Below are 26,461 nucleotides of genomic sequence, written 5' to 3'. Positions count from 1 at the left end.
AAGCGGCAACGAGCTCCTGGCCCAGAGGTGGAAGCATCCGCTTCTACAACGGAGGGAGCAGGTGAGGATCAACGACGTGAAGGAGGCCGTGGTCATCTATGGAGCGAGATAGTGGATGAGGCGCATAAGGCTGGGGGAGAGGGTGAGGCCCTTGACCAGTTACCTGGCCCACAGACACTTCCAGAGGATAGAGACGAGCAGAAAGTACAGGAGGAAGTGTTGGAAATTGAGGAGGAATTAGCTGAGGTGCTGAAGTCCCTGTCACTGCCTGAGGAGGAGGCTGCACCTGGGAAGGTGGTAGATGAGGAGTTGACGGCTGCGGTGCATCAAGGACAGGAGAACTATCCAGACGACGGGAGTGACAGCGTGACTGGGGTGTCACCGGGATCATTGAAACAGTGTACAGTGGAGGTTGAAGTACATCGTGAGGCATCCCCAAACCAAGCTATGGAGGAGGCGATTGTCACAAGGAAGAGTGCCGCTGCGTCGGATTCAGATGATGTCCTAACGCCAGCGCAGCGACCTGGGAAGCAAATATGGGCTGAAGGTGAAGGTAGTGGTGGCCACGACAGGAGGCACCGAAAGAAGGGGGGTGGGGAGAGAGGGAAGTGTGAAGGTGACAAGTGGACCCTTAAGTTCTGGTGCCCACTGGAAAAGTGAAGAAAAGAGGCAGGGGTGGAAACTTTAATAGGCCTCCGGTGTATAACAGTAAATGTTAATGGCTTGTGTAATAGTGTAAAGAGAGAATGGTTTAGAATGTTTCTGAATAAATCTAGAGTGGATATTGGATTCTTTCAGGAGCATAATTTTAAGGAGGGTAGGGTGTTGGAGGTGGCAGGGTTTCAGGTGGTAACCCTGCCATCTGCCTGTTTGAAAGGAGGGGTGGGTATACTAATTAGGGATGCGAGCCCATTTGTTTTGCAGAGAAGTGAGGGGAGAAGGGGAAGGGTGTTGCACGTGGATGCTTGGTGGATGGGCAAACATGTGGCCTTTGTAAGTGTGTACACACCTGCAGAGAATAACGTACAGGTGAAGCAGGAGTTTGTGTGTGAGGACCTTGTGTTTTTCTTCCATGCATTACCGGAGGTGGCAATAGTAGGAGATGATTGGAACTGCGTTATTAGGAGGGCCGACATGGAACCGAAAGGGGCAGGCTATGTGTCGGTGACCCTCAGAGATTTAATGAGGGATATTCGGTTACGGGACGCGTTTGAGGGGGGGGGAGACAGAGCATACATTTGTTAGGAGTGGGTATGCAGTGAGGTTAGATAGAGTGTATCTTTCTCACGGGGTTGTAGTGCAATCTTTCAAAACTGTTGAAGTAGCATGGTCGGATCATAGAGCAGTGTTGGTGGAGGTTGGGTGGGAGGCGCTTGCAGAAATATACAGGAGTTATTGGAAATTAAATATAAGTGTATTGAGTGATGAGTAGGGGTTAGAGGGATTTTCTGTCCTATGGAAGGAGCTTAGTAAGGACGCACAGGGGGTGGAATATGTCGTGAAATGGTTGGATTGTGTAGCCAAGGAAAGGATTAGGAAATATTATGTGAGGGAGGGTAAACATATAAATAATTTAAAATATGGACTTTCAAATTATTTAGAGGACAGGTTAAGGGGTTGTTATGGGCAAGGGGCTGTGGGGGGCAACTATCCTATGGATGAAATTGTCGAGGTCAAGGGGAGACTGAGGGAGTTACTAAATGAGAGGTTTCAAGCGGTAAGGGTGCAGGCAGGGGTTGAGGAGGTGCTTTGGGGAGACAAGCCATCGGCGTGTGTATTGCGACGTCAAAAACAAAGACAGCAGGTTACAGCTGCTTCGAGGTTAGAGGTACATGAGATGGCGGGAGGTTATAGGGTAGGTCAGGAGATACGGGCTACGAAAGGAATGTGTGCGTATGCAGATAAATGGGAGGGAGGGTATTGGACGAGTGGGAGGGTGGGGAATGTGGCTTTAGAGAAGGTGTATGAGTATGTGACGTGTAATTTAGGGAATAGTGATAGGAAGGCAGTAGGAGGGGTAATAGTGGAAGAGGGGAATGAGGAAGGGCAAAGCATCGGGAATAGACGGTCTCCCGGCTGAATTTTATCTCCAACATTGGAAGGTGATAAGGGGTTTCATGGTTAGGTTATTAAATCAGATGAAGGAGAAGGGTGTGATGGGGAACAAGCAAGCAGTTGTTGTGTTGGTCCAGAAGGGTAAGGGGCAGCACACCCTCAAGGAGTACTGTGCCATATCACTGTTATATGCAGATTATAAGTTGTTTGCTAAAGTCTTGGGTAATCGGTTTAAATGTGTGGGAGAGTGGTTTCGAAAATGCAGTATGGATTACCTGGAAGGTCGATGATTGAATGTCATGGAATACTGAGAAGTTTTGTGGAGTCAAAAGGGGGGGGGTAGGGGAGGCGGCGTTGTTGGTTTTAGAGTGGCAGGGGGCCTATGACAGAATGGAAAGGGGAGCATTGGGAGCTATACTTGGGAGGCAAGGTTATGGGGAAGAAATAGTTAATTGGGTAGCCACATTGTATAAAGGAGCTAAGATGAGGGTACAGATTAATGGATGCTTGGGGGAGGAGATTGTAATGGGTAAGGGACATAGGCAGGGGTGTCCCATGTCACAAATATTGTTTGCGTGCATTCAGGACCCCTTCTATAGAATGGTTGAACGTTGTGTATGTAACACGAGTGGGGGTGAGGGGGAGGTAGGGAAAGTGTGGCCTGGAATAATAGGATATGTAGACGATACAACAGTCCTGGTTCGGGAAGGGATGGCGTTGGGGGTTTTGGATGATGTTGTGCAATTGTTTGGAAGTGCAACAGGGATGCAGGTAAATAGTGAGAAGTCAATGGTCATGGGGTTGGGTGATTGGGTGGAGGGGAGGGAGATGTAACGTTGTGAGGAAACAAACGGTGTCTTTAAAAATTTGTGGTATCATCTATAAGGATGACTTGGATGCTGCTCGAGAGGAAAACTCAAATAGGTTGATGGAAAGGATCCTGGAGTGTCTGGGTGCATTGCGACCTCATCAGCTGACTCTCGTGCAAAGAGTGATTGTAATAAATGTATTGTATAGTAAGGTTTGGCACGTAGCAGCCGTGTTCCCAATAACAGGGACAGCGATTGTGGGAATTCTGAGATGGGTATTTAAATTTTTGTGGGGTTCAAGGTGCGATTGACTGAGGAGAGAGGTTGTAATGTTACCTGTGTGCCAGGGTGGGTTGGGGTTGATGGATCTGAGAAGGAGGGTTAAATGTGTGTTTCTTAAATGGGAGGTTTTGCGCGAAGAAGTGAGGAGGGGGCAGCTGAAAAAAGTACATGATAGGTTGGGTAAGTTGTATGGTGGTGTGGAGTTGAGGGAATGTGAAACTGTTTTGAGGGCTTTGATGTTGGTTAGAGAACCCAGGAAAATTCGAATAGGGGTTTTGTGTAGGTTGCTTGCAGGGAGGATTGTTGTACCAGTTGAGGGATTGTTCCCCATGTACACGTGGAAGAGTATTTGGTATAGGTTTAGCAAGCTGAAGTTAAAGCCTAGGGTAAGGGAGGTAACGTATCGTTTTCTGCATGGCATACTACCGTCGGGGGAGGTACTAAGAACCAGAAGGGTAATTGTGGGCGGGAGGTGCGGAATCTGTGGTGGGGATGAGACGGCGTTTCATGTAGTATACTTTTGTGAGGGACTGGAGGGTGTTAGGTATTGATTAAGTAGGGTGGTACAGAGGCTGGGGGGCCGAGGGGTGTCGGTTCTGCTTGCACTAAGCCTAGATGTGGGAGGGTTCGACGAGGGTGTCACAAGAGCTTTGGATTATATAATTGTGGATTATATATATATATCGTGGGTGATGAGGGGGAGGGGGGTTTGTGAGGTGCGGAGGCGGGTACTAGCGGTAACGGTTTATCGTTTATCGTACGATGTGTCGTAACAGAGAACTGTATGGGAGGAGGATGGCGAAGGATTTTTCGGAAGGTTATAGAATGTTAACGTCAGGGTTTCTCATGAATCTGCGACTTGGGCTTAATGAGTAAGGGGGAGGGGGTTTGGGGATTACATATGAGAAAAGGGAAGTCAGGGGGACACAGCAGGGTCGCCTCCTGGGGGGGTGAGAGTGAGGTGTATGGGTATAGAAGGTGTAGATATGTGGCATAAGTGTATGTAGCATGCAAATGGGTACAGAAAGCAAAGGTGATGAAATCAAATAATTATGTAGTAACGTATGGAGAATTCTGTGATTGATGTGTCAGGGTCGTCATAACCTGCTTAATATATTAAGTGTGAATGGTGTTAAGATTATAGGTGTAAGACCTTGCAGGAGCTTTTGGGTCTATGTAGATTGTACGTATATAGCCTTTATTGGGCATGTTTCATGTGTGATATTCGTAGCGCAATATAATGTGCTCCTCCTGTTGATGAGGGCTGGAAGGCTAATGACTTCCATAAATTTGTAATGACTCATTAAAGTTTTGTAATGGGGAACGTATGTATGTTTTAGAGAATTTTCCTGTATCGGGGGTTAGTTGGGAAAGAGTATATACTTATGTTAACGGAATTATGATGTAGATCACTCGTTTATATGACTAATGTGGAGGTTGTGATTAACGGATATATTTTATAGTGAACATTCTTTCATTTGAATTGAACCTTTGTCACAGTAATATTATGTAACCTATATATATATACCTGAAAGTCTTGGTTTCAATGGATGTTTATATACTTCATATTTTGACCCTGGTACTGAGTGTTATCTGTACGTTATGTCATTGTTAGGTTTATCGTGAAATAGGGTCAAGTTTAGCCATTCTTTTTAATGTTATTTTGTTTTGAGATATGTGTATCGCGTTTTGAGGTGTTAAGTTGTTATTTATGAAATGTGTTATGGCGGTTTATGTTAGGATAAACACGTTTTTTATTTTGTTTGGTATATTGTGCTTGTCCTTCACGCATTACCCAGACAATTTTTTTTTGTTTTTCTTATTCGCCGGTATTCTCCCGGCGGCCCGGGTCTTTTCCAAGTAGTGGTGACCCGGCCTTGGCTCCCTATCTGAGGAGTATCCCGAGACCCAAGTCTCCCATGGGAGGAGGTACAACTATCCCCTCATCTTTGGGACCAACTGTCCCCAGGCCTAGCCACATCCCCCGCCCTCACGGGGCTCGTAGGGAGAAGCTAGGCCTCTGGTCTGCCATCTACCCCGCCTCAAAGGGGCTCGTGGGGATGGCAGTCTTATGAGCTGCAGGTGGTAGAAAGCTCAGGCCTCATTCCCAGACAAATGGAGTTTTGTTTCTTTACTTTATATAATGTGATCATCCTGTGGAAGAGGCTGATTAATATTTATTAAGTATAAGTGGAGGCTTAAGATTTTCATTATTTTTCAATGACTAAAGAGGGATTGTAGTGAGGCGTATGTATGTTTTTAGGCAATTTTCTTGTATAGGTTGTTAGTTGTGGAAGATCATATACTTGTTTTAATGAGATTATGATGTAGGTCATTCCTCTTATTGACTCATGTGAAGGTTGTGAACCTTTGTTATATGTCACAGTCATATTATGTCACAGTCATATTATGTCAGTCATATTATGTTAACTATATAAACCTAAAAGGTTTAGTTTCAGTGGAAGTTTATATAATTTTATTTATATTTGGCCCTGTTACTGTGGTCACCTGTAAGTTATGTTTGCTAAGGTTTATAATGAGGTTAGGGGTCGGATCACCCTTGTTACTTTTTTCTTATTGTTAAGTATGTTATATGGAAATATTTGTGAGTGTATATGGGTAACCTCTTTTGTGTCAGTTACAATGTGTTGTTATATTTTGTCAGTGTATGTTGTGTAGGACTGAGCATCGTACTGTACTCATACCCTTTTATTTTATGTTAAGCTGTAAAGTTTTTTAAATAAAATATAAAAAAAAATCTATATCAGCTGTATAATGTACTTTTTAGAAATTATTATTGTATAGAGAAAAAGCAAACATTGGGAGTGCTTCACCTGTGCTGTGGGATACCCAGTTTAACCAGCTTCCAAAATTATTTATTTTAAATTTATACACATGTAAAGCGCTAAACCCACGTGAATCGTTGGGGGACCGGTGTGGGTTTGATCCTCCGAGTGTTAGTCATGAAACGGACAACTCTCGCAACCAGACTTAAAGTACACGCCAGTTCTTGTTCTATGGTTCACTGTTTACTTCAGTAAAATATTGTTAAACGTTCTAATAACCAATGTTGATAACTTTGAAGATTATTACCATTCTTAGTACAGCTCTGAACCTGTAAGGGCTATACTATACAACAGTGCTGATGATTTAGTGTCACTACAGCAGTACTGATGATTTAGTGTCACTACAGCAGTACTGATGATTTAGTGTCACTATAGCAGTACTGATGATTTAGTGTCACTATAGCAGTACTGATGATTTAGTGTCGCTACAGCAGTACAGATGATTTAGTGTCGCTACAGCAGTACAGATGATTTAGTGTCGCTACAGCAGTACTGATGATTTAGTGTCGCTACAGCAGTACTGATGATTTAGTGTCGCTACAGCAGTACAGATGATTTAGTGTCACTACAGCAGTACGGATGATTTAGTGTCGCTACAGCAGTACTGATGATTTAGTGTCGCTACAGCAGTACTGATGATTTAGTGTCGCTACAGCAGTACAGATGATTTAGTGTCACTATAGCAGTACAGATGATTTAGTGTCACTATAGCAATACTGATGATTTAGTGTCACTACAGCAGTACTGATGATTTAGTGTCACTACAGCAGTACTGATGATTTAGTGTCGCTACAGCAGTACAGATGATTTAGTGTCACTATAGCAGTACAGATGATTTAGTGTCACTATAGCAATACTGATGATTTAGTGTCGCTACAGCAGTACTGATGATTTAGTGTCACTACAGCAGTACTGATGATTTAGTGTCGCTACAGCAGTACAGATGATTTAGTGTCACTACAGCAGTACTGATGATTTAGTGTCGCTACAGCAGTACTGATGATTTAGTGTCACTACAACAGTGCTGATGATTTAGTGTCACTACAGCAGTGTTGATGATTTAGTGTCACTACAGCAGTGTTGATGATTTAGTAACCACATATTTAATAAGTTAGTCACTGATAGATAAGATTCTTATATTAATGTTGATGCTTAACCAGTTACTAATCATCGCCTGACATTGAACTGAAGAAATCACTGGTCATCTTTGATGGTGAACAAAATTCCACAACATTTAGTAAGTTTTATTGATAATCAAGTATTTGCAATTGCAATATAGTAATTCATACTTTTATTTCCAGGTCAGTGTAAATAACAGGCAGCAGTGGTCACTTATATATACAGTGTCGAATGTTCAGAATAATATTTTCTTATGCTCTACTAAATCAGTTTGTTTATCAAAAATAAATTCATGTCTATTTGTGTAATGTGAATTTTACTAATCTCGTATGTTTATTCAGTTGCAGAGGTTGTTTGGTTAGATTGTCATTAATAACTAATTGCAGAAAATCTGGAAGCGTCCATGTTGACAGTGAGTACAAGAATGGTAAGGTTCAGCACGAGACAGTGAAGAAAGTTGACAAGATGGTTGAGGAGGGTGTCAACACCGGCCTCACCACCATACCACCCAACAAATCATGCCAGGCTCTGCGGGATATGTGTTTTCTGGCTATAGCATACTCGGCTAACCTAGGAGGCACTGGCTCCCTTACTGGCACTGGTCCTAACCTAGTGATGAAAGGCGTACTTGCCAGGTTACTCAAATCTGTTTCAGCATGAATTTTAAAGCCATTGAAAGCATGACTAATTCAGAAAATTTCCGATTAAGTAATTTTTTTAAATATTTCTTTCCACTGTGAAGAAAAAATCGAAAACACTTATATAAACTATTTAAAAAATGAAAAAAAGCGTAATTAATCGGATAATTTTCTTTTGGTCGTTTAATGGGGTTTAAAGCTGTCGACTACACGATGGTCATTAAGGCTTCATGCAACCTGTTCACTAATCAAAAAATCTTTAATCCCTTAAATTAAGGATTAAAATACCCCCCTCCCCCCAGGTGTATATACATCCAGTGGCATACATCTCTCAGTGTGCAATAAGATATCTCAAGCAATAGATGATATCCTAATATGCAGTACAACATTAATAAGGTGAAATATCAGGAGAGCGCCTGGAATAATACTACGCTTCACTGTGGATTGTATTGCACCTCTCGGTGTATATATGACGCTTATTTTAGATAGAACTAACTGCAACTCTAGAAGGTGCCTACAATCACGGTGCTTCAATATTCTGATATAACAAAGGGAGGGGGATACTAAAATGAAAATGCTTGCAGAAAGTTTTGCTGCTGATGTTACTTATCACCTACTAACTTAGGAACCTTATTGTATTCATGTTGTGTGCAGTATGGCTTCCATTATGTTCTGCATGTTGCATGAAGGCTGCCTCACTCACATTGTCATGTTCTGTATGATGCATGTATACTGCTACACTTAGGTTAATATATGTTGCATAAATTCTGACAGAGGTACATTACAGATTGACATAACAGCAAAGGAAGTTAGTATAATGATTATATATTATTATTGTTATGATTATTATTGTAGGTAAGAGCTAAATCCTTCACGATCACATAGCTACCTGGGAATAGAAGGTAATCCAATTTGCCCTGAAGAAGAAAATAATGGTTCAGATTCCTTCACTAGCATCAAAACATCTGACTCTTACCCTCACTCTGAATGGTGAAAAAAAGAAATCATTTTGTAGATTGAATTGCCTGGAAGCATTTATCGTGATAGCTACCTCTCGGAAGAGAAATACCTAGGGATTGTGAGGAGTGCATGACGCAGGATGCTTGACCTCCCAGATAAATGTAGCGACCCGGTCATAACGATGGGTCACAAATATTTGTCACGAGAAATGTGAAATGACCAGGCACCTGACGCGGGTCTTGGTCATGTGATGACCTCGGTGGAGCCGTGTCATAGGATCAGTAGCCTCGCAGGGAAAGGAAGTGTGCAATTTGCGAACGGATACTCTAATTTGTCAATTGAGTTTTCCCGTTTATGTTACTGTATTCCTGAGAGTTCTGCGAAACGTAGCAAATCAACGACGTTTACACTGCGTTTATTAAGACGTTTTGCTTGGTGTGAGCTTTATTAAGTTAACTTGATAAAGCTCTTTCTTACTGAGCGAAGCGTTTTCTCAGTAAAGGATTAGTGTGTTTACGTTTCGTTGATGTATATGATGTATAACTGTAACTCTGGATGGTTGAACACCATAGGCTGTATTACAGATAGATATGAGCAAATGTTTACGAATTAAAGATTTTTTACGTCTTCATAACAGGTTTGAAAACCGTTTACTTCCTCACTGCAGGATTACAAACCATTTACTTTCTCACAACAGATTTGCAGACCATTCCAGAGCCTCTACAGTCTTGCATTAAGTGAAGAGTACGCTTAATTATTTTATTAAGATGCACGATAATAACATAATGCTTTACTTAGGTTAAAACTGTTTCATTGTAACGAAGCATCTCTCTACTGTTTACTTTCGTTGTAAGAGTTTGTGGTGATAAGGAAGCTGGGACTTCATGGATTAACATGAACGAGGTTGTCACTGAACCACAACACGATTCCAGAAGCAGTAACATGAATAAGACAGCAGTTAACCACGATGATTTCTCCAAAGCTGCAAAGCTGGACCTTGACACAACAACAGCGAAGTCAGTGGGAGAAGACGTTAATGAACCACCATCAAATCAGATAAAAATGTATAATGGCGCCACAGAGCAGAATAACCTGGAGGAAACTGCAAGACTTAACACGAGTACTGCAATGAACAACAAACCTTACAGCGTGGATGAACCCAAAGGGAGTCTTGTGACCTGTGTGTCGACGGAGCCCCCACCACTTGGTCTTAGACAGAAGAAAGCAAACCGTAGCGATAAATATTCTATCGAAAAGGACCTGAAGGTGGTGCTCCTGATGTCAGTGATGTATGCTGCTGACATCGGTGGCACTGGCATTATTACCGGCACTGGGCCAAACATCTTCTTTAAGGGATTTCTAGAAGAGTAAGTTATTGAGTTCAAGATCAATGCTGTGTCATTTATCGAACTTTCAAAATATTGGTTTTCAGTTGTACTGTATTGTATTAAATTGTTCTGGGTTGTATTGTATTAAAGTGTATTGCGTCGCAATGTATTGTATTGGTCTCCATGAACCGCCGAACTCTTGAGGGTAAATCATCAGAGGTTCGATTCTCCGTCATCTAATCGCTGCCCGGTTTCTGATCATTCAGGCTGTTATTGATGCTCAAAATGTTGGGATATTTCAACTTTTTCAGTGTTTCACACTACTTGCAATAGAGATTATTATCATTATTATTACAGTTGTTGCTGTTGTTTGTGTTGCTATTGTTTGTTGCTTTTTAATGTAATCATTATTTAAAAAATACTCAGTTCTAAGATCTGTCTTAAGCAATAAAAAATTCTTAAGTGTATTAGTAAGCTAATGAGAAATGTTTAACTTCAGGTGTAGTGATCAGAGTGAACTCTCTCACTCACTCACGCATGCGTGAACTCTCACTCACACATGCGTGAACTCTCACTCACGCATGCGTGAACTCTCACTCACGCATGCATGAACTCTCACTCACACATGCGTGAACTCTCACTCACGCATGCGTAAACTCTCACTCACGCATGCGTGAACTCTCACTCACGCAAGCGTGAACTCTCACTCACGCCTGCGTGAACTCTCACTCACGCCTGCGTGAACTCTCACTCACGCATGCGTGAACTCTCACTCACGCCTGCGTGAACTCTCACTCACGCCTGCGTGAACTCTCACTCACGCATGCGTGAACTCACTCACTCACGCATGCGTGAACTCACTCACGCATGCGTGAACTCACTCACGCATGCGTGAACTCACACATGCGTGAACTCTCACTCACGCATGCGTGAACTCACACATGCGTGAACTCTCACTCACGCATGCGTGAACTCACTCACACATGCGTGAACTCTCACTCACGCCTGCGTGAACTCTCAATCACACATGCGTGAACTCTCACTCACGCATGCGTGAACTCTCAATCACACATGCCTGAACTCTCACGCATGCGTGAACTCTCAATCACACATGTATGAACTCTCACTCACGCATGCGTGAACTCTCAATCACACATGTATGAACTCTCACTCACGCATGCGTGAACTCTCAATCACACATGCGTGAACTCTGACTCACACATGCGTGAACTCTCACTCACACATGCGTGAACTCTCACTCACACATGCGTGAACTCTCAATCACTCACACATGTCCGACAGTCACCGCCGAACACACACACATACAGACACACACACACACACACACACACACACACACACACACACACACACACACACACACACACACACACACACATGCACATACAACAGGCCTAGTGTCTAATCGACATGTGCCTAGGACCAAATGGTAACTAACATGCGTGAACTCTCAATCACACATGCGTGAACTCTCAATCACACATGCGTGAACTCTCAATCACTCACACATGCGTGAACTCTCAATCACAGATGCGTGAACTCTCAATCACTCACACATGCGTGAAATCTCAATCACTCACACATGCGTGAACTCTTACTCACACATGCGTGAACTCTCACTCACACATGCGTGAACTCTCACTCACACATGCGTGAACTCTTACTCACACATGCGTGAACTCTCAATCACTCACACATGCGTGAACTCTCAATCACTCACACATGCGTGAACTCTCAATCACACATGCGTGAACTCTCAATCACACATGCGTGAACTCTCAATCACTCACACATGCGTGAACTCTCACTCACACATGCGTGAACTCTCACTCACACATGCGTGAACTCTCACTCACACATGCGTGAACTCTCACACACACATGCGTGAACTCTCACTCACACATGCGTGAACTCTCACTCACACACGTGTGAACTCTCACTCACTCACACATGCGTGAACTCTCTCTCACAAATGCGTGAACTCTCTCACTCACTCACACATGTGTGAACTCTCACAAATGCGTGAACTCTCACTCACACATGCGTGAACTCTCTCACTCACAAATGCGTGAACTCACTCACAAATGCGTGAACTCTCTCACTCACTCACACATGCGTGAACTCACACAAATGCGTGAACTCTCACTCACACACGTGTGAACTCTCAATCACTCACACATGCGTGAACTCACTCACAAATGCGTGAACTCTCTCACTCACATATGTAAATTTAAGTGAAGTTGTGTATTCAAGATATATAAGCTTTGCATAGTACATTAATGCATGACATTGCATGTTGCATGATACCTGTGAGGGTAGTTGTGGTAGTAGTGAGGGTAGTTGTGGTAGTAGTGAGGGTAGTTGTGGTAGTAGTGAGGGTAGTTGTGGTAGTAGTGAGGGTAGTTGTGGTAGTAGTGAGGGTAGTTGTGGTAGTAGTGAGGGTAGTTGTGGTAGTAGTGAGGGTAGTTGTGGTAGTAGTGAGGGTAGTTGTGGCAGTAGTGAGGGTAGCTGTGGTAGTAGTGAGGGTAGTTGTGGTAGTAGTGAGGGTAGTTGTGGTAGTAGTGAGGGTAGTTGTGGCAGTAGTGAGGGTAGCTGTGGTAGTAGTGAGGGTAGTTGTGGTAGTAGTGAGGGTAGTTGTGGTAGTAGTGAGGGTAGTTGTGGTAGTAGTGAGGGTAGTTGTGGTAGTAGTGAGGGTAGTTGTGGTAGTAGTGAGGGTAGTTGTGGTAGTAGTGAGGGTAGTTGTGGTAGTAGTGAGGGTAGTTGTGGTAGTAGTGAGGGTAGTTGTGGCAGTAGTGAGGGTAGTTGTGGCAGTAGTGAGGGTAGCTGTGGTAGTAGTGAGGGTAGTTGTGGTAGTAGTGAGGGTAGTTGTGGTAGTAGTGAGGGTAGTTGTGGCAGTAGTGAGGGTAGCTGTGGTAGTAGTGAGGGTAGTTGTGGTAGTAGTGAGGGTAGTTGTGGTAGTGAGGGTAGTTGTGGTAGTAGTGAGGGTAGTTGTGGTAGTAGTGAGGGTAGTTGTGGTAGTAGTGAGGGTAGTTGTGGTAGTAGTGAGGGTAGTTGTGGTAGTAGTGAGGGTAGTTGGGGTAGTAGTGAGGGTAGTTGTGGTAGTAGTGAGGGTAGTTGTGGTAGTAGTGAGGGTAGTTGTGGTAGTAGCGAGGGTAGTTGTGGTAGTAGTGAGGGTAGTTGTGGTAGTAGTGAGGGTAGTTGTGGTAGTATTGAGGGTAGTTGTGGTAGTAGTGAGGGTAGTTGTGGTAGTAGTGAGGGTAGTTGTGGCAGTAGTGAGGGTAGTTGTGGTAGTAGTGAGGGTAGTTGTGGTAGTAGTGAGGGTAGTTGTGGCAGTAGTGAGGGTAGTTGTGGTAGTAGTGAGGGTAGTTGTGGCAGTAGTGAGGGTAGTTGTGGTAGTAGTGAGGGTAGTTGTGGCAGTAGTGAGGGTAGTTGTGGTAGTAGTGAGGGTAGTTGTGGTAGTGAGGGTAGTTGTGGTAGTAGTGAGGGTAGTTGTGGCAGTAGTGAGGGTAGTTGTGGCAGTAGTGAGGGTAGTTGTGGTAGTAGAGAGGGTAGTTGTGGTAGTAGTGAGGGTAGTTGTGGTAGTAGTGAGGGTAGTTGTGGTAGGAGTGAGGGTAGTTGTGGTAGTAGTGAGGGTAGTTGTGGCAGTAGTGAGGGTAGTTGTGGTAGTAGTGAGGGTAGTTGTGGCAGTAGTGAGGGTAGTTGTGGTAGTAGTGAGGGTAGTTGTGGTAGGAGGAGGGTAGCTGTAGATAGTGAGGTGGGAGGGTAGTTGAGAAAGGGTAGGCAGAAGTGGTAGGCAGTGAGGTAGTTGCTGTAGTAGTGAGGGTAGTTGTTGTGGTGGTAGAGGTAGGTAGTGGTGGTAGTGAGGGTAGTTGCATTGTGGAGGTAGTAGAGGGTAGCTGTGGTGTAGTGAGGTAGTTGTGGTAGTAGTTAGTAGTAGTAGAGGGTAGTGGTAGAGGGTAGTTGTAGTGTAGTGTAAGAGGGTAGTTGTGGTAGTGAGGGTAGCTTGTGGTAGTAGAGGGTAGTGTGAGGAGTAGTTGTGGCAGTAGGAGGGTAGCCTAGTAGGCAGGCTAGTAGTGTAGTAAAGGAGGGTAGTGTTGGTGGTAGGCTGCAGTGAGGTAGCTGTGGTAGTAGTGAGGGTAGTTGTGGTAGTAAGTGAGGGCTAGCTTGTAGGTAGTTGAGGTAGTAGGTAGTTAGTGGAGGGTAGTTGTGTGAGGGTAGGTAGTGAGGTAGCTGTGGTAGTAGTGAGGTAGTTGTGGCAGTAGAGGGTAGCTGTGGTGGTAGTAGTGAGGGTAGCTTGTGGTAGTAGGAGGGTAGTTGTGGTAGGTAGTGAGGGCAGTTAGTGGTAGTGAGGTAGGGTAGTTGTAGTAGGGTGAGGTAGAGGGGTAGCTGTGGTATTAGGTGGAGGGTAGCTTGTGGTAGTAGTGAGGGTAGTTGTAGTAGTGAGGGTAGCTTGTGGTAGGCAGTGGGGTAGCAGGTGTAGTAGTAGTGAGGTAGCTGGGGTAGTCAGTAGTGAGGGAGTGTGGAGCAGTGAGGGTAGCTGTAGTAGCAGTAGCAGGAGGGTAGTGGAGGGAGCTGTGGTAGTAAAGAGGGTAGTTGTGGTAGGCAGGAGGGTAGTGGTAGGGGAGGGTAGTTGTGGTAGTAGTGAGGGTAGCTGTAGGTAGTAGAGGGTAGAGGGTAGCTGTGGCAGTAGGCAGGTAGCAGTGAGGGTTGCTGGGTAGCAGGGAGGGTAGCTGTGGTAGTAGGTAGGAGGGTAGCTGTAAGAGTGAGGTGCTTGGGTGGAGGTAGTGAGGGTAGCAGTGTGGTAGCAGGAGGGAGCTGTGGTAGCAGTGAGGGTAGTGCAGGTGTGGCAGTAGTGAGGGCAGCTGTGGTAGCAGTGAGGGTAGTGTAGGAGGAAGGGTAGCTGGTGGTCAGAGTGAGGGTAGTGTAGTGAGGTAGTGAGGGCAGTGAGGTAGCTGGTAGCAGTGAGGTAGCTGGTGGCAGGAACAGAGGGTAGCAGTAGGTGGAGGGCAGCCTGTCAGCAGGAGGGTAGCTGTAGTAGTGAGGGAGCTGTGGTAGAGTGAGGGTAGTCAGGTAGCCGGGGGTAGTGTTGGCAGCAATGAGGGTAGCTGTGGCAGGAGGGCAGCTGCAGGCAGGGAGGGCAGTGCAGAGGAGGAGTGCAGGTAGTCAGGCAGGAGGGAGCCTGAGCAGTGAGGGCTGTGGCAGGGCAGCAGCATGAGGCAGTCAGGTAGGTAGGGTGAGGTGAGGTAGGGCAGCTTGAGGTAGCCATTAGTGAGGGCAGTTGTGGCAGTAGTTGTAGCTGTGGTAGTATGAGAGTTGTAGCAGAGGGTGAGTAGTATGGGTAGTTAGTGGAGGGTAGCTGTGGTAGCAGTGAGGCAGCTGTGGCAGTAGGGTTGTAGCTGTGGTAGTAGTGAGGAGCTGTAGTGAGGGAGCTGTGGTAGTGAGTGTAGCCTGGGCAGAGGTAGAGGGGAGTGTGGTAGAGAGGGAGCTGCAGTAGTGAGTGAGGTAGCTGTAGCAGTGGAGGGTAGCTGTGGTAGTAGTGAGGGTAGCTGTGGTAGTGAGGGTAGCTGTAGAGTGAGAGCTGTGGCAGCAGTGAGGGTAGCTGTGGTAAAGAGGGAGAGCGGCAGAGTGAGGGTAGCTGTGGTAGCAGTGAGGTAGCTGTGGCAGTAGTGATGGTAGCAGTGAGGTAGCAGGTAGCAGAAAGAGTGAGAGTAGTCAGTAGTAGTGAGGCAGTTGTGGCAGTTAGTGAGGGTAGTTGTGGCAGTAGAGGGTAGAGGTCAGAGGGTAGTTGTGGCAGTAGTGAGGTAGTTGTAGGAGGCAGTGAGGTAGCTGTGGTAGTGAGGATAGCTTGTGGTAGCAGTGAGGGCAGCAGATAGTGAGTAGGGCTTGTGCAGTAGGAGGGTAGCTGGTGTAGTAGTGAGGGTAGCTGTAGTAGAGGCAGTGTGGTAGTTGAGGTGCAGTGAGGCAGGCAGGCAGTAGTGAGGGTAGTGTATAGTAGGGGCCAGGCTTGTGGCATGAGGCAGTTGAGTAGTGAGGCAGTGTGATTAGTGAGGGTAGTTGTGGCAGTAGAGGTAGCTGTAGTAGGTGAGTGTGTAGAGAGGGAGGGCAGTTGTGGCAGAGGGTAGCTGTGGTAGCAGGAGGGTAGTTGTAGAGCGAGGGTAGCTGTGGTAGTAGTGAGGGCAGCCTGTGGCAGTAGCTGCAGTGTAAGTAGTGAGGGTAGCTGTGGTAGTAGTGAGGGTAGTTGTGGTAGTAGTGAGGGTAGTTGTGGTAGTAGTGAGGGTAGTTGTGGTAGTAGTGGGGGTAGTTGTGGTAGTAGTGAGGGTAGTTGTGGTAGTAGTGAGGGTAGTTGTGGTAGTAGTGAGGGTAGTTGTGGTAGTAGTGAGGGTAGTTGTGGTAGTAGTGAGGGTAGTTGTGGTAGTAGTGAGGGTAGTTGTGGTAGTAGTGAGGGTAGTTGTGGTAGTAGTGAGGGTAGTTGTGGTAGTAGTGAGGGTAGTTGTGGTGGTAGTGAGGGTAGTTGTGGTAGTGAGGGTAGTTGTAGTAGTGAGGGTAGTTGTGGTAGTAGTGAGGGTAGCTGTGGTAGTAGTGAGGGTAGTTGTGGTAGTAGTGAGGGTAGTTGTGGTAGTAGTGAGGGTAGTTGTGGTAGTAGTGAGGGTAGTTGTGGTAGTAGTGAGGGTAGTTGTGGTAGTAGTGAGGGTAGTTGTGGTAGTAGTGAGGGTAGCTGTGGTAGTAGTGAGGGTAGCTGTGGTAGTAGTGAGGGTATTTGTGGTAGTAGTGAGGGTAGTTGTGGTAGTAGTGAGGGTCGTTGTGGTAGTAGTGAGGGTAGCTGTGGTAGTAGTGAGGGGAGTTGTGGTAGTAGTGATGGTAGTTGTGGTAGTAGTGAGGGTAGTTGTGGTAGTAGTGAGGGTAGTTGTGGTAGTAGTGAGGGTAGTTGTGGTAGTAGTGAGGGTAGTTGTGGTAGTAGTGAGGGTAGTTGTGGTAGTAGTGAGGGTAGTTGTGGTAGTAGTGAGGGTAGTTGTGGTAGTAGTGAGGGTAGTTGTGGTAGTAGTGAGGGTAGTAGTTTGGGTAGTTGTGGTAGTTATTTATAAGATGTTTGAATGACAATGGCGAACAATATTAAATTGCTACAGTGGTTATTATATCCATTACTGGAGCGCTAAAGCTGTAAGGGTCATAGACCACTGCAGAATACGAGGTACTTACACTTGATCCGAGGACAGGGAGAAAAGCTCCAATTCCTCGAATCATGAGCCCCTCACTAACATCAAGACCCTGCAATAATATATAAGCTTGTACATACAGCAATTTACTGTATAGTTCTGTCCAAGACCCAAGTTATTTACGTTACAGTGATTAAATGTGTTTATTTTAATCTTTCCAGCCATTACGAAAATTACTGAGAGTTCTCTTCTGTCATATTTTTTAAAAGTTGATAATAAAACTTGTCACTTTAAGCTGTTTCGACAATCAGTTTCACTAATATATGTTGCGTATCAGATGAACTCGTTAAAATAATACCAAATATGAACGATAATTGTTGAATAATTGATGTCTTTCAAAATTATTAGTATCTCGTTGATGTTTTACTAAATCGTACAGAGATATAAACTCTTGTCCCATCGTGTATAATAATTGAGTTCCTCTCACAGTACCTACAGTGAGCCCACTGGTATCAACTTCCTCTCGTGGATGTTATTCAACGTGCCTGGCATGTTGTTGTGTGTGTTCCTCGCCTGGTTGTGGCTCCAACTCTACTTCTCAGGAAGGCTGTGGTAAGTGCTGGGATGCTTGGTTGATTAACCGGGTTTAAATAACACTAGTGACTATATGAGGGTTATTAAGGCTGCATATCACATGTTCGCCATCAGACAAGTATTCTTTAATCCCTTAATTGGGGATTAAAGCAAACTCAACATATACTGTATACACTGAGATATATACACCTCTCAGTGTTTCGGTGTGTGTATATATATATATATATATATATATATATATATATATATATATATATATATATATATATATATATATATATATATATATATATATATATATATATACATGTCGTGCCGAATATGTAAAACTGGTCAATTAGCAAGAACTCATTTAAAATTAAATCCTTTCTAAAATTTTCTCTTATACGTTTAAAGATATATTTTTTTCATTAATGTTGATGTAAAAATTTATAATTTTGCACCAAAAGGAACTTAGAAAACTTATCTAACCTTATTATAACAAGCGCAATTTATTTTAGCCTAACCCAACTAAATATATTTTAGATTTGTTTACAATAATTTAATACTAAACAAACACAGTGAAATATATTTTTTTTCGTTAAGTTCAGAGTGATTTTGGCGAAATTATTGCATACACAAATTTTCACTTGTCCTATATGGCAAGATGAGCATTGCTATTTAAGCCAAGATCGCAAGTTCTGCCTATTCGGCACGACATATAAGTAGTGATGAAGGCAGCTCAGCGGTCTCTGCGGCTCAGCGGTCTCTGCAGCAGAGTGGCTTCCTTTTCCTGAGCGGTCTCTGCGGCTGAGTGGCTTTCTTTTTCTGAGGGGTCTCCTTTCCTGAGGGGTCTCCCTTTCACACCTATATGCTAATGACCTTTTTTTCACACCTATATGCTAATGACCTTAACCCCGCCCATGACCCCCACCCATGACCCCACCCACGACCCCCACCCATGACCCTACCCACGACCCCCACCCACGCCCCCACCCACGCCCCCCACCCACGCCCCCACGCCCGCGCCCCCGCGCCCCCCCCCCACGCCCCTCCCCCGCCACCCCCCGCCCCCCGCCCCCCCCCGCCCCCCGCGCCCCCCGCCCGTCGCGCCGACCCAGCCGCCCGCCCGCGCCCCTCGCGCCCGCCTGTCGCGTCTGCCCGCGCCTTCTGCTGCGCCTTCTGCAGCGTCGTCCGGATCGCCCCCGAGCCCCGAATTTTTTCCGATTTTTTTCGAAATTTTTTTAATTTTCTAGTGCTCTCCTCGAATCAAATTTTTGAGGTTCCCCCTCTCACCCACTTTCACCCCCACCCCAAATTTTTTCGATTTTTTTTTCTCGATAATACAAAGCCTCCAATTCCTCGGATCAAGTTTTCTCGATATCAATAATACAAAGATTTCCCCCACCATCCACTTCTACCCTCTATGTCCAAGTATTTCTCCTCCATCTCCTCGGATCAAGTTTTTTGGATTCCCCCTCTGGGTATAAGCATTCATATGAACTCCCACTTGCATCCCAATTTTTTTTCTCTTGATAATACAAAGACTCTACTTACTTGAATCAAGGTTTTCTCGATAATACAAAGACTCCAATTCCTCGGATCAAATTTTTCTCGAAATCAAAGTCTCCATCTCCTTGGATTAAGGTTTTCTCGATAATACAAAGCCTCCATCTCCTTGGATCAAGTTTTTGGATTCCCCCCTATGGGGGTTCGAATTTCTTGTGCTCTCCTCGGATCAATGCTGAATACTACTAAAACACCACTGAATACACTCAAAACACCACCAAAATCACCATAAACTAAGATCAACACCCACAACCCACAACACCCACATCCCACATCACCCACAACCCACATCACCCACACCCCACAATTTTTTCTCGTTTTAACTAATTTCATCAGAAAAAGTCACAACAACAACCCACTACTTATAACCACTTTTTCGGTATCTCTAGTTCGACAACAACACCCACAACCCACAACACCCACACCCCACAATTGTTTCTCGTTTTAACTAATTTCATCAGAAAAAGTCACAACAACAACCCACTTATAACATCTTTTTCGGTATCTCTAGTTCGACAACAACACCCACAACACCCACATCCCACAACACCCACAACCCACAACACCCACACCCCACAATTTTTTCTCGTTTTAACTAATTTCATCAGAAAAAGGCACAACAACCCACAACTTATAACCACTTTTTCGGTATCTCTAGTTCGTTCGACAACAACAACACCCACATCACCCACATTCCACATCACCCACAACCCACATCACCCACATCCCACAACACCCACAACCCACAATTTTTTTTTCTCGTTTTAACTAATTTCATCAGAAAAAGTCACAACAACCAACTTACAATCACTTTTCAGCATCTCTAGTTCGACAACAACACCCACAAACCCACAACACCCACAACCCACAACACCCACATCCCACAACACCCACACCCCACAATTTTTTCTCGTTTTAACTAATTTCATCAGAAAAAGGCACAACAACCCACAACTTATAACCACTTTTTCGGTATCTCTAGTTCGACAACAATGCCCACAATCCACAACACCCACATCCCACAACACCCACATCCCACAACCCACAATTTTTTTTCACGTTTTAACTAATTTCATCAGAAAAAGTCACAACAACAACACACTTATAACGTCTTTTCGGTATCTGTAGTTCGACAACAACACCCACAACACCCACATCCCACAACACCCACATCCCACAACACCCACATCCCACAATTTTTTCTCGTTTTAACTAATTTCATCAGAAAAAGTCACATCAACAACCCACAACTTATAACCACTTTTCAGCATCTCTAGTTCGACAACAACACCCACAACCCACAACACCCACATCCCACAACACCCACATCCCACATCACCTACACCCCCACAACAACTACCCACAACTTATAACCACTTTTTTCGGTATCTCTAGTTCGACAACAACACCCACAACCCACATCACCCACAACACCCACGACCCACATTTTTTTTATCGTTTTAACTAATTTCATCAGAAAAAGTCACATCAACAACCCACAACTTATAACCACTTTTTCGACATCACTAATTCGACAACAACACCCACAACCACCAACACCCCACAACCGACAATTTTATAATTATTCACACAAAAATCACGATCACCAATTCCATATCATGTTTACCGTCATCTATCAACACTCATCACCAAGATCACCAAAAATCTAAGATCATGCATCTCAAAACTACTATGATCACTGAAAACACTTATTTTTTAAACATTCGCACAAAAATAAGACATACACAAAAATACCACAACACTTCCACCAACATCTATAACATAACATGAGCACTATAACATATCACTATCACAAAAAAAATAATACACAGACACCCACATCTTATACATTTCAATCACAAATTTAAGACATGAGACATACACACCAAATCTAAGACATTCACCTCCAACTAAGACATACACATCTTAACTAAGACATACACCAAAAACCTCTACTTGACATATTGCGGTATGAATATTCATACCGCATTTATGTTGCATATCACATTTCATCATCCACATCATCCCTAAAACATCCTTATTCATTCCGTATATCTCCTAGAGTTGTTTTAACCCCGACGGCCCATCATGACGTAGAAGCCAGAGTGTAGTAGGTGGTGTTGGAGTGGTGATGGTTGCTCTGGCTCCTACGTCGTGATGGGCCCGTCGGGGTTAAAACAACTCTAGGAGATATACGGAATGAATAAGGAAGGATGTTTTAGGGATGATGTGGATGAAGAAATGTGATATGCAACATAAATGCGGTATGAATATTCATACCGCAATATGTCAAGTAGAGGTTTTTGGTGTATGTCTTAGTTAAGATGTGTATGTCTTAGTTGGAGGTGAATGTCTTAGATTTGGTGTGTATGTCTCATGTCTTAAATTTGTGATTGAAATGTATAAGATGTGGGTGTCTGTGTATTATTTTTTTTGTGATAGTGATATGTTATAGTGCTCATGTTATGTTATAGATGTTGGTGGAAGTGTTGTGGTATTTTTGTGTATGTCTTATTTTTGTGCGAATGTTTAAAAAATAAGTGTTTTCAGTGATCATAGTAGTTTTGAGATGCATGATCTTAGATTTTTGGTGATCTTGGTGATGTGTTGATAGATGACGGTAAACATGATATGGAATTGGTGATCGTGATTTTTGTGTGAATAATTATAAAAATGTGTGTTTTCTGTGATCTTGGTGGTGGGGTCATAAAATCTGGTAATCGTCTTGGATATAGTGTTCTTAGATAATGTAGGGTACAACAGGTTGAAACAAGGTGGGTTGGGTGTGATGTTACCAACCACCAAGTAACACAATGGGAGTGTGACGTCACTGGAGGTGAGCTCGTCGGTCCTGTGAGGTGACATCGTGTGTTGGTGGTAGTGAGGTGAGTGCTCTTAGATATTGTCAAATATGATTTTTTTGTGTGAAATGTTTATAAAAATGAGTGTTTTCTGTGATATTAGTGATTTTTTGAGGTAAGTGAACATGGGTGATTGTAGTTGGTGGTTGTCTTAGATTATGTGTGTGTACAAGATATGTTTTCAGTTGATGGTGATCATGTACTAAGTGTCTGCGTATTAGGTTTCTGTTCATGCTTTTTTTTTATGCGCCAAATGGGGAGGGAGTTCTTGGTTATAGTGATTTGAGGGGATTTCTATAAAAAGGATGTTAGATGGTGATGTTAAACTTAGTTTCTGGTGATTTTGACGGTGATTTGGTAATATTCAGTGGTGATTTGGTAGTAATCAGTAGTGTTTTTTGGGAGTATTCGGAGGTGTTTGATGGTGTTTTTTGAAGGTGTTCAAATGATGTGCAGAGTATTTTTTGAAGATGATCAGTGGTGTTCAGAGTTGGTTCAAAGTTAGTCAGTGTGTTAGATATGGTAATGTCTCATGTCATAAGTGTATGAGTTAGTTTTTTTTTGTGCTAATGTTGTAAAGTCTGGAGAATGAGGGAGGAGTTTGGTGGATGAGATGTAATTTCGGTTAATGAAATGTGTAAGTGTGAATGAGAATGTGAATTGGTGGGTGAGTTAGAGAAGACAAAATGTTATGTGATCTTAGTAAAAGTATAGATAGTTTTAGTGATCTTCGTTATGATGATGTTTTAAGAGAATGTGTACAAAAAAAAATGTGTGATCTTATGGTGGGGTTATAGAATTTGGCAAACGTCTTGATTGTGGTGATCTTAGATATTTGAGATATAACGGATATGTGTTTGTGTTAGTTTTGGTAAAATGTCTCATGTCATAAGTGTCTGAGTTAGTTTTTGTGTTAATGTTGGAAAGTCTGGAGACTGAGGGAGTAGTATGGTGGATGTGTTGTAATTTCAGTTAATGAAATGTGTAAGTGTAGATAAATTAGAGATGATAAATCTTATTTGGGAGTAATCAAAATGATATTTTGGAAGTGCTTCAGTGTTGTTTGGAAATGTTCAAAGGTGTTTATGTGAGTATTCAAATGATTTATGAGAGTGTTCGAAGTAATCTTGGGGTTGTTCTGTAGTGAGATGATAAAGGTTGTGGATGAGAGATAATGAGAAAAGGTGGTCTCAAATGATGTATGAGAGTGTTTTGAAGGTGTTCAAAGTAAAGTGAGGTGTGTGTGTGTGTGTGTGTGTGTGTGTGTGTGTGTGTGTGTGTGTGTGTGTGTGTGTGTGTGTGTGTGTGTGTGTGTGTGTGTGTGTGTGTTAGGTGGTCATAGAGTTTTGTGAATATCTTGGTTACAGTGATTTTAGTGGATTTGAGATGGGTGATGAGATGCATTTGTGGATGTGAAATGTGATTTTTGTGTGTGTTCAGAAGAGGTGTGTTGGGAGATGGGTGAGTGGATGTGAAGAAATGCGGGTGAGATGGAGAGGGGTATGGGGAGGGTTGTATTAGAAATTTAAAGAAATATGGGGAGATTTTACTGAAAATAAAGGTAATGTGTGAATATTTTAAAATGAAATTATAGAACTGAAAAGTTATGATATATTGGAAAAGAATGGAGGGCGTCGAAACATGTCGCAATAGTTGGGTAGTGAGATTAGTTGATGCGAGTATAATATCAATTTATGTGGATACAAGGAGATGGGTATGGAGAGGATTTTATTAGAATTTTAGTAATGTAAAGAGGAATGTGTATTACATTTAAGATTCAGTAAAAAGAAGAGGAAAAAAATTGTGAATAAATTGGTAATTGATGAGGGTTGTGGGTAATGTAGTCGAACTAGAGATGCTGGAAAAGATGATATAAGTGGGTTGTTTTTGTGACTTTTTCTGATGAAATTAGTTAAAACGAGAAAAAAATTGTGGGTTGTGGGGTGTTGGTGGTTGTGGGTGTTGTTGTCGAACTAGTGATGTCGAAAAAGTGGTTATAAGTTGTGGGTTGTTGATGTGACTTTTTCTGATGAAATTAGTTAAAACGAGAAAAAAAATTGTGGGTTGTGGGTGTTGTGGGTTGTGGGTGTTGTTGTCGAACTAGAGATACCGAAAAAAGTGGTTATAAGTTGTGGGTAGTTGTTGTGGGGGTGTGGGTGATGTGGGATGTGGGTGTTGTGGGATGTGGGTGTTGTGGTTTGTGGGTGTTGTTGTCGAACTAGAGATGCTGAAAAGTGGTTATAAGTTGTGGGTTGTTGTGCCTTTTTCTGATGAAATTAGTTAAAACGAGAAAAAATTGTGGGGTGTGGGTGTTGTGGGTTGTGGGTGTTCTGGGATGTGGGTGTTGTGGGTGTTGTTGTCGAACTAGAGATACCGAAAAAGATGTTATAAGTGGGTTGTTGTTGTGACTTTTTCTGATGAAATTAGTTAAAACGAGAAACAATTGTGGGGTGTGGGTGTTGTGGGTTGTGGGTGTTGTTGTCGAACTAGAGATACCGAAAAAGTGGTTATAAGTTGTGGGTTGTTGTTGTGACTTTTTCTGATGAAATTAGTTAAAACGAGAAAAAATTGTGGGGTGTGGGTGATGTGGGTTGTGGGTGTTGTGGGATGTGGGTGTTGTTGTCGAACTAGAGATACCGAAAAAGATGTTATAAGTGGGTTGTTGATGTGACTTTTTCTGATGAAATTAGTTAAAACGAGAAAAAATTGTGGGGTGTGGGTGTTGTGGGTTGTGGGTGTTGTGGGTTGTGGGTGTTGTTGTCGAACTAGAGATACCGAAAAAGTGGTTATAAGTTGTGGGTTGTTGTTGTGACTTTTTCTGATGAAATTAGTTAAAACGAGAAAAAATTGTGGGGTGTGGGTGATGTGGGTTGTGGGTGATGTGGGATGTGGGTGTTGTGGGTTGTGGGTGTTGTGGGATGTGGGTGTTGATCTTAGTTTATGGTGATTTTGGTGGTGTTTTGAGTGTATTCAGTGGTGTTTTAGTAGTATTCAGTGGTGTATTTGGGAGTACTCAAATGGTGTTTTGAGGTTATTCAAAGGTGTTTTTGAAGGTGTTCAAATGATGTGCAAGAGTACTTATGAAGGCGTTCTGGGAGTATTCAGAGGTGATTTGGGGGTATTCGAGTGATGTTTTTGATGGTGTTTTTTGGTGACTTTTTCTGATGAAATTAGTTAAAACGAGAAAAAAATTGTGGGTTGTGGGGTGTTGGTGGTTGTGGGTGTTGTTGTCGAACTAGTGATGTCGAAAAAGTGGTTATAAGTTGTGGGTTGTTGATGTGACTTTTTCTGATGAAATTAGTTAAAACGAGAAAAAAAATTGTGGGTTGTGGGTGTTGTGGGTTGTGGGTGTTGTTGTCGAACTAGAGATACCGAAAAAAGTGGTTATAAGTTGTGGGTAGTTGTTGTGGGGGTGTGGGTGATGTGGGATGTGGGTGTTGTGGGATGTGGGTGTTGTGGTTTGTGGGTGTTGTTGTCGAACTAGAGATGCTGAAAAGTGGTTATAAGTTGTGGGTTGTTGTGCCTTTTTCTGATGAAATTAGTTAAAACGAGAAAAAATTGTGGGGTGTGGGTGTTGTGGGTTGTGGGTGTTCTGGGATGTGGGTGTTGTGGGTGTTGTTGTCGAACTAGAGATACCGAAAAAGATGTTATAAGTGGGTTGTTGTTGTGACTTTTTCTGATGAAATTAGTTAAAACGAGAAACAATTGTGGGGTGTGGGTGTTGTGGGTTGTGGGTGTTGTTGTCGAACTAGAGATACCGAAAAAGTGGTTATAAGTTGTGGGTTGTTGTTGTGACTTTTTCTGATGAAATTAGTTAAAACGAGAAAAAATTGTGGGGTGTGGGTGATGTGGGTTGTGGGTGTTGTGGGATGTGGGTGTTGTTGTCGAACTAGAGATACCGAAAAAGATGTTATAAGTGGGTTGTTGTTGTGACTTTTTCTGATGAAATTAGTTAAAACGAGAAACAATTGTGGGGTGTGGGTGTTGTGGGTTGTGGGTGTTGTTGTCGAACTAGAGATACCGAAAAAGTGGTTATAAGTTGTGGGTTGTTGTTGTGACTTTTTCTGATGAAATTAGTTAAAACGAGAAAAAATTGTGGGGTGTGGGTGATGTGGGTTGTGGGTGATGTGGGATGTGGGTGTTGTGGGTTGTGGGTGTTGTGGGATGTGGGTGTTGATCTTAGTTAATGGTGATTTTGGTGGTGTTTTGAGTGTATTCAGTGGTGTTTTAGTAGTATTCAGTGGTG

At 43.3% G+C, this 26,461-nt stretch overlaps 1 protein-coding gene across 5 annotated transcripts in view; it reads left to right on the top strand.

The window, feature by feature from the left end:
* Positions 1 to 26,461, top strand: part of Indy (I'm not dead yet) — a 114,191-nt gene that overhangs the window by 62,537 nt on the left and 25,193 nt on the right. For 2 of the 5 annotated variants that reach the window (XM_070082856.1, XM_070082857.1), the window contains exons 6-7: positions 9,564 to 10,076; positions 17,702 to 17,824. In XM_070082856.1, the coding sequence (XP_069938957.1) occupies positions 9,564 to 10,076; positions 17,702 to 17,824 (636 nt within the window). Of the gene's footprint in view, positions 1 to 7,497; positions 7,747 to 9,563; positions 10,077 to 17,701; positions 17,825 to 26,461 lie in introns of all 5 variants that reach the window. The other 3 variants (XM_070082858.1, XM_070082859.1, XM_070082860.1) reach the window with 3 other exon arrangements.

Source organism: Cherax quadricarinatus, chromosome 8 (genome assembly GCF_038502225.1).
Source record: "Cherax quadricarinatus isolate ZL_2023a chromosome 8, ASM3850222v1, whole genome shotgun sequence".
In the NCBI taxonomy this organism is placed as follows: Eukaryota; Metazoa; Arthropoda; class Malacostraca; order Decapoda; family Parastacidae; genus Cherax; species Cherax quadricarinatus.
The sequence above is the reverse complement of the archived record's forward strand: the minus strand, read 5'-3'. Positions and strand labels throughout refer to the sequence as shown.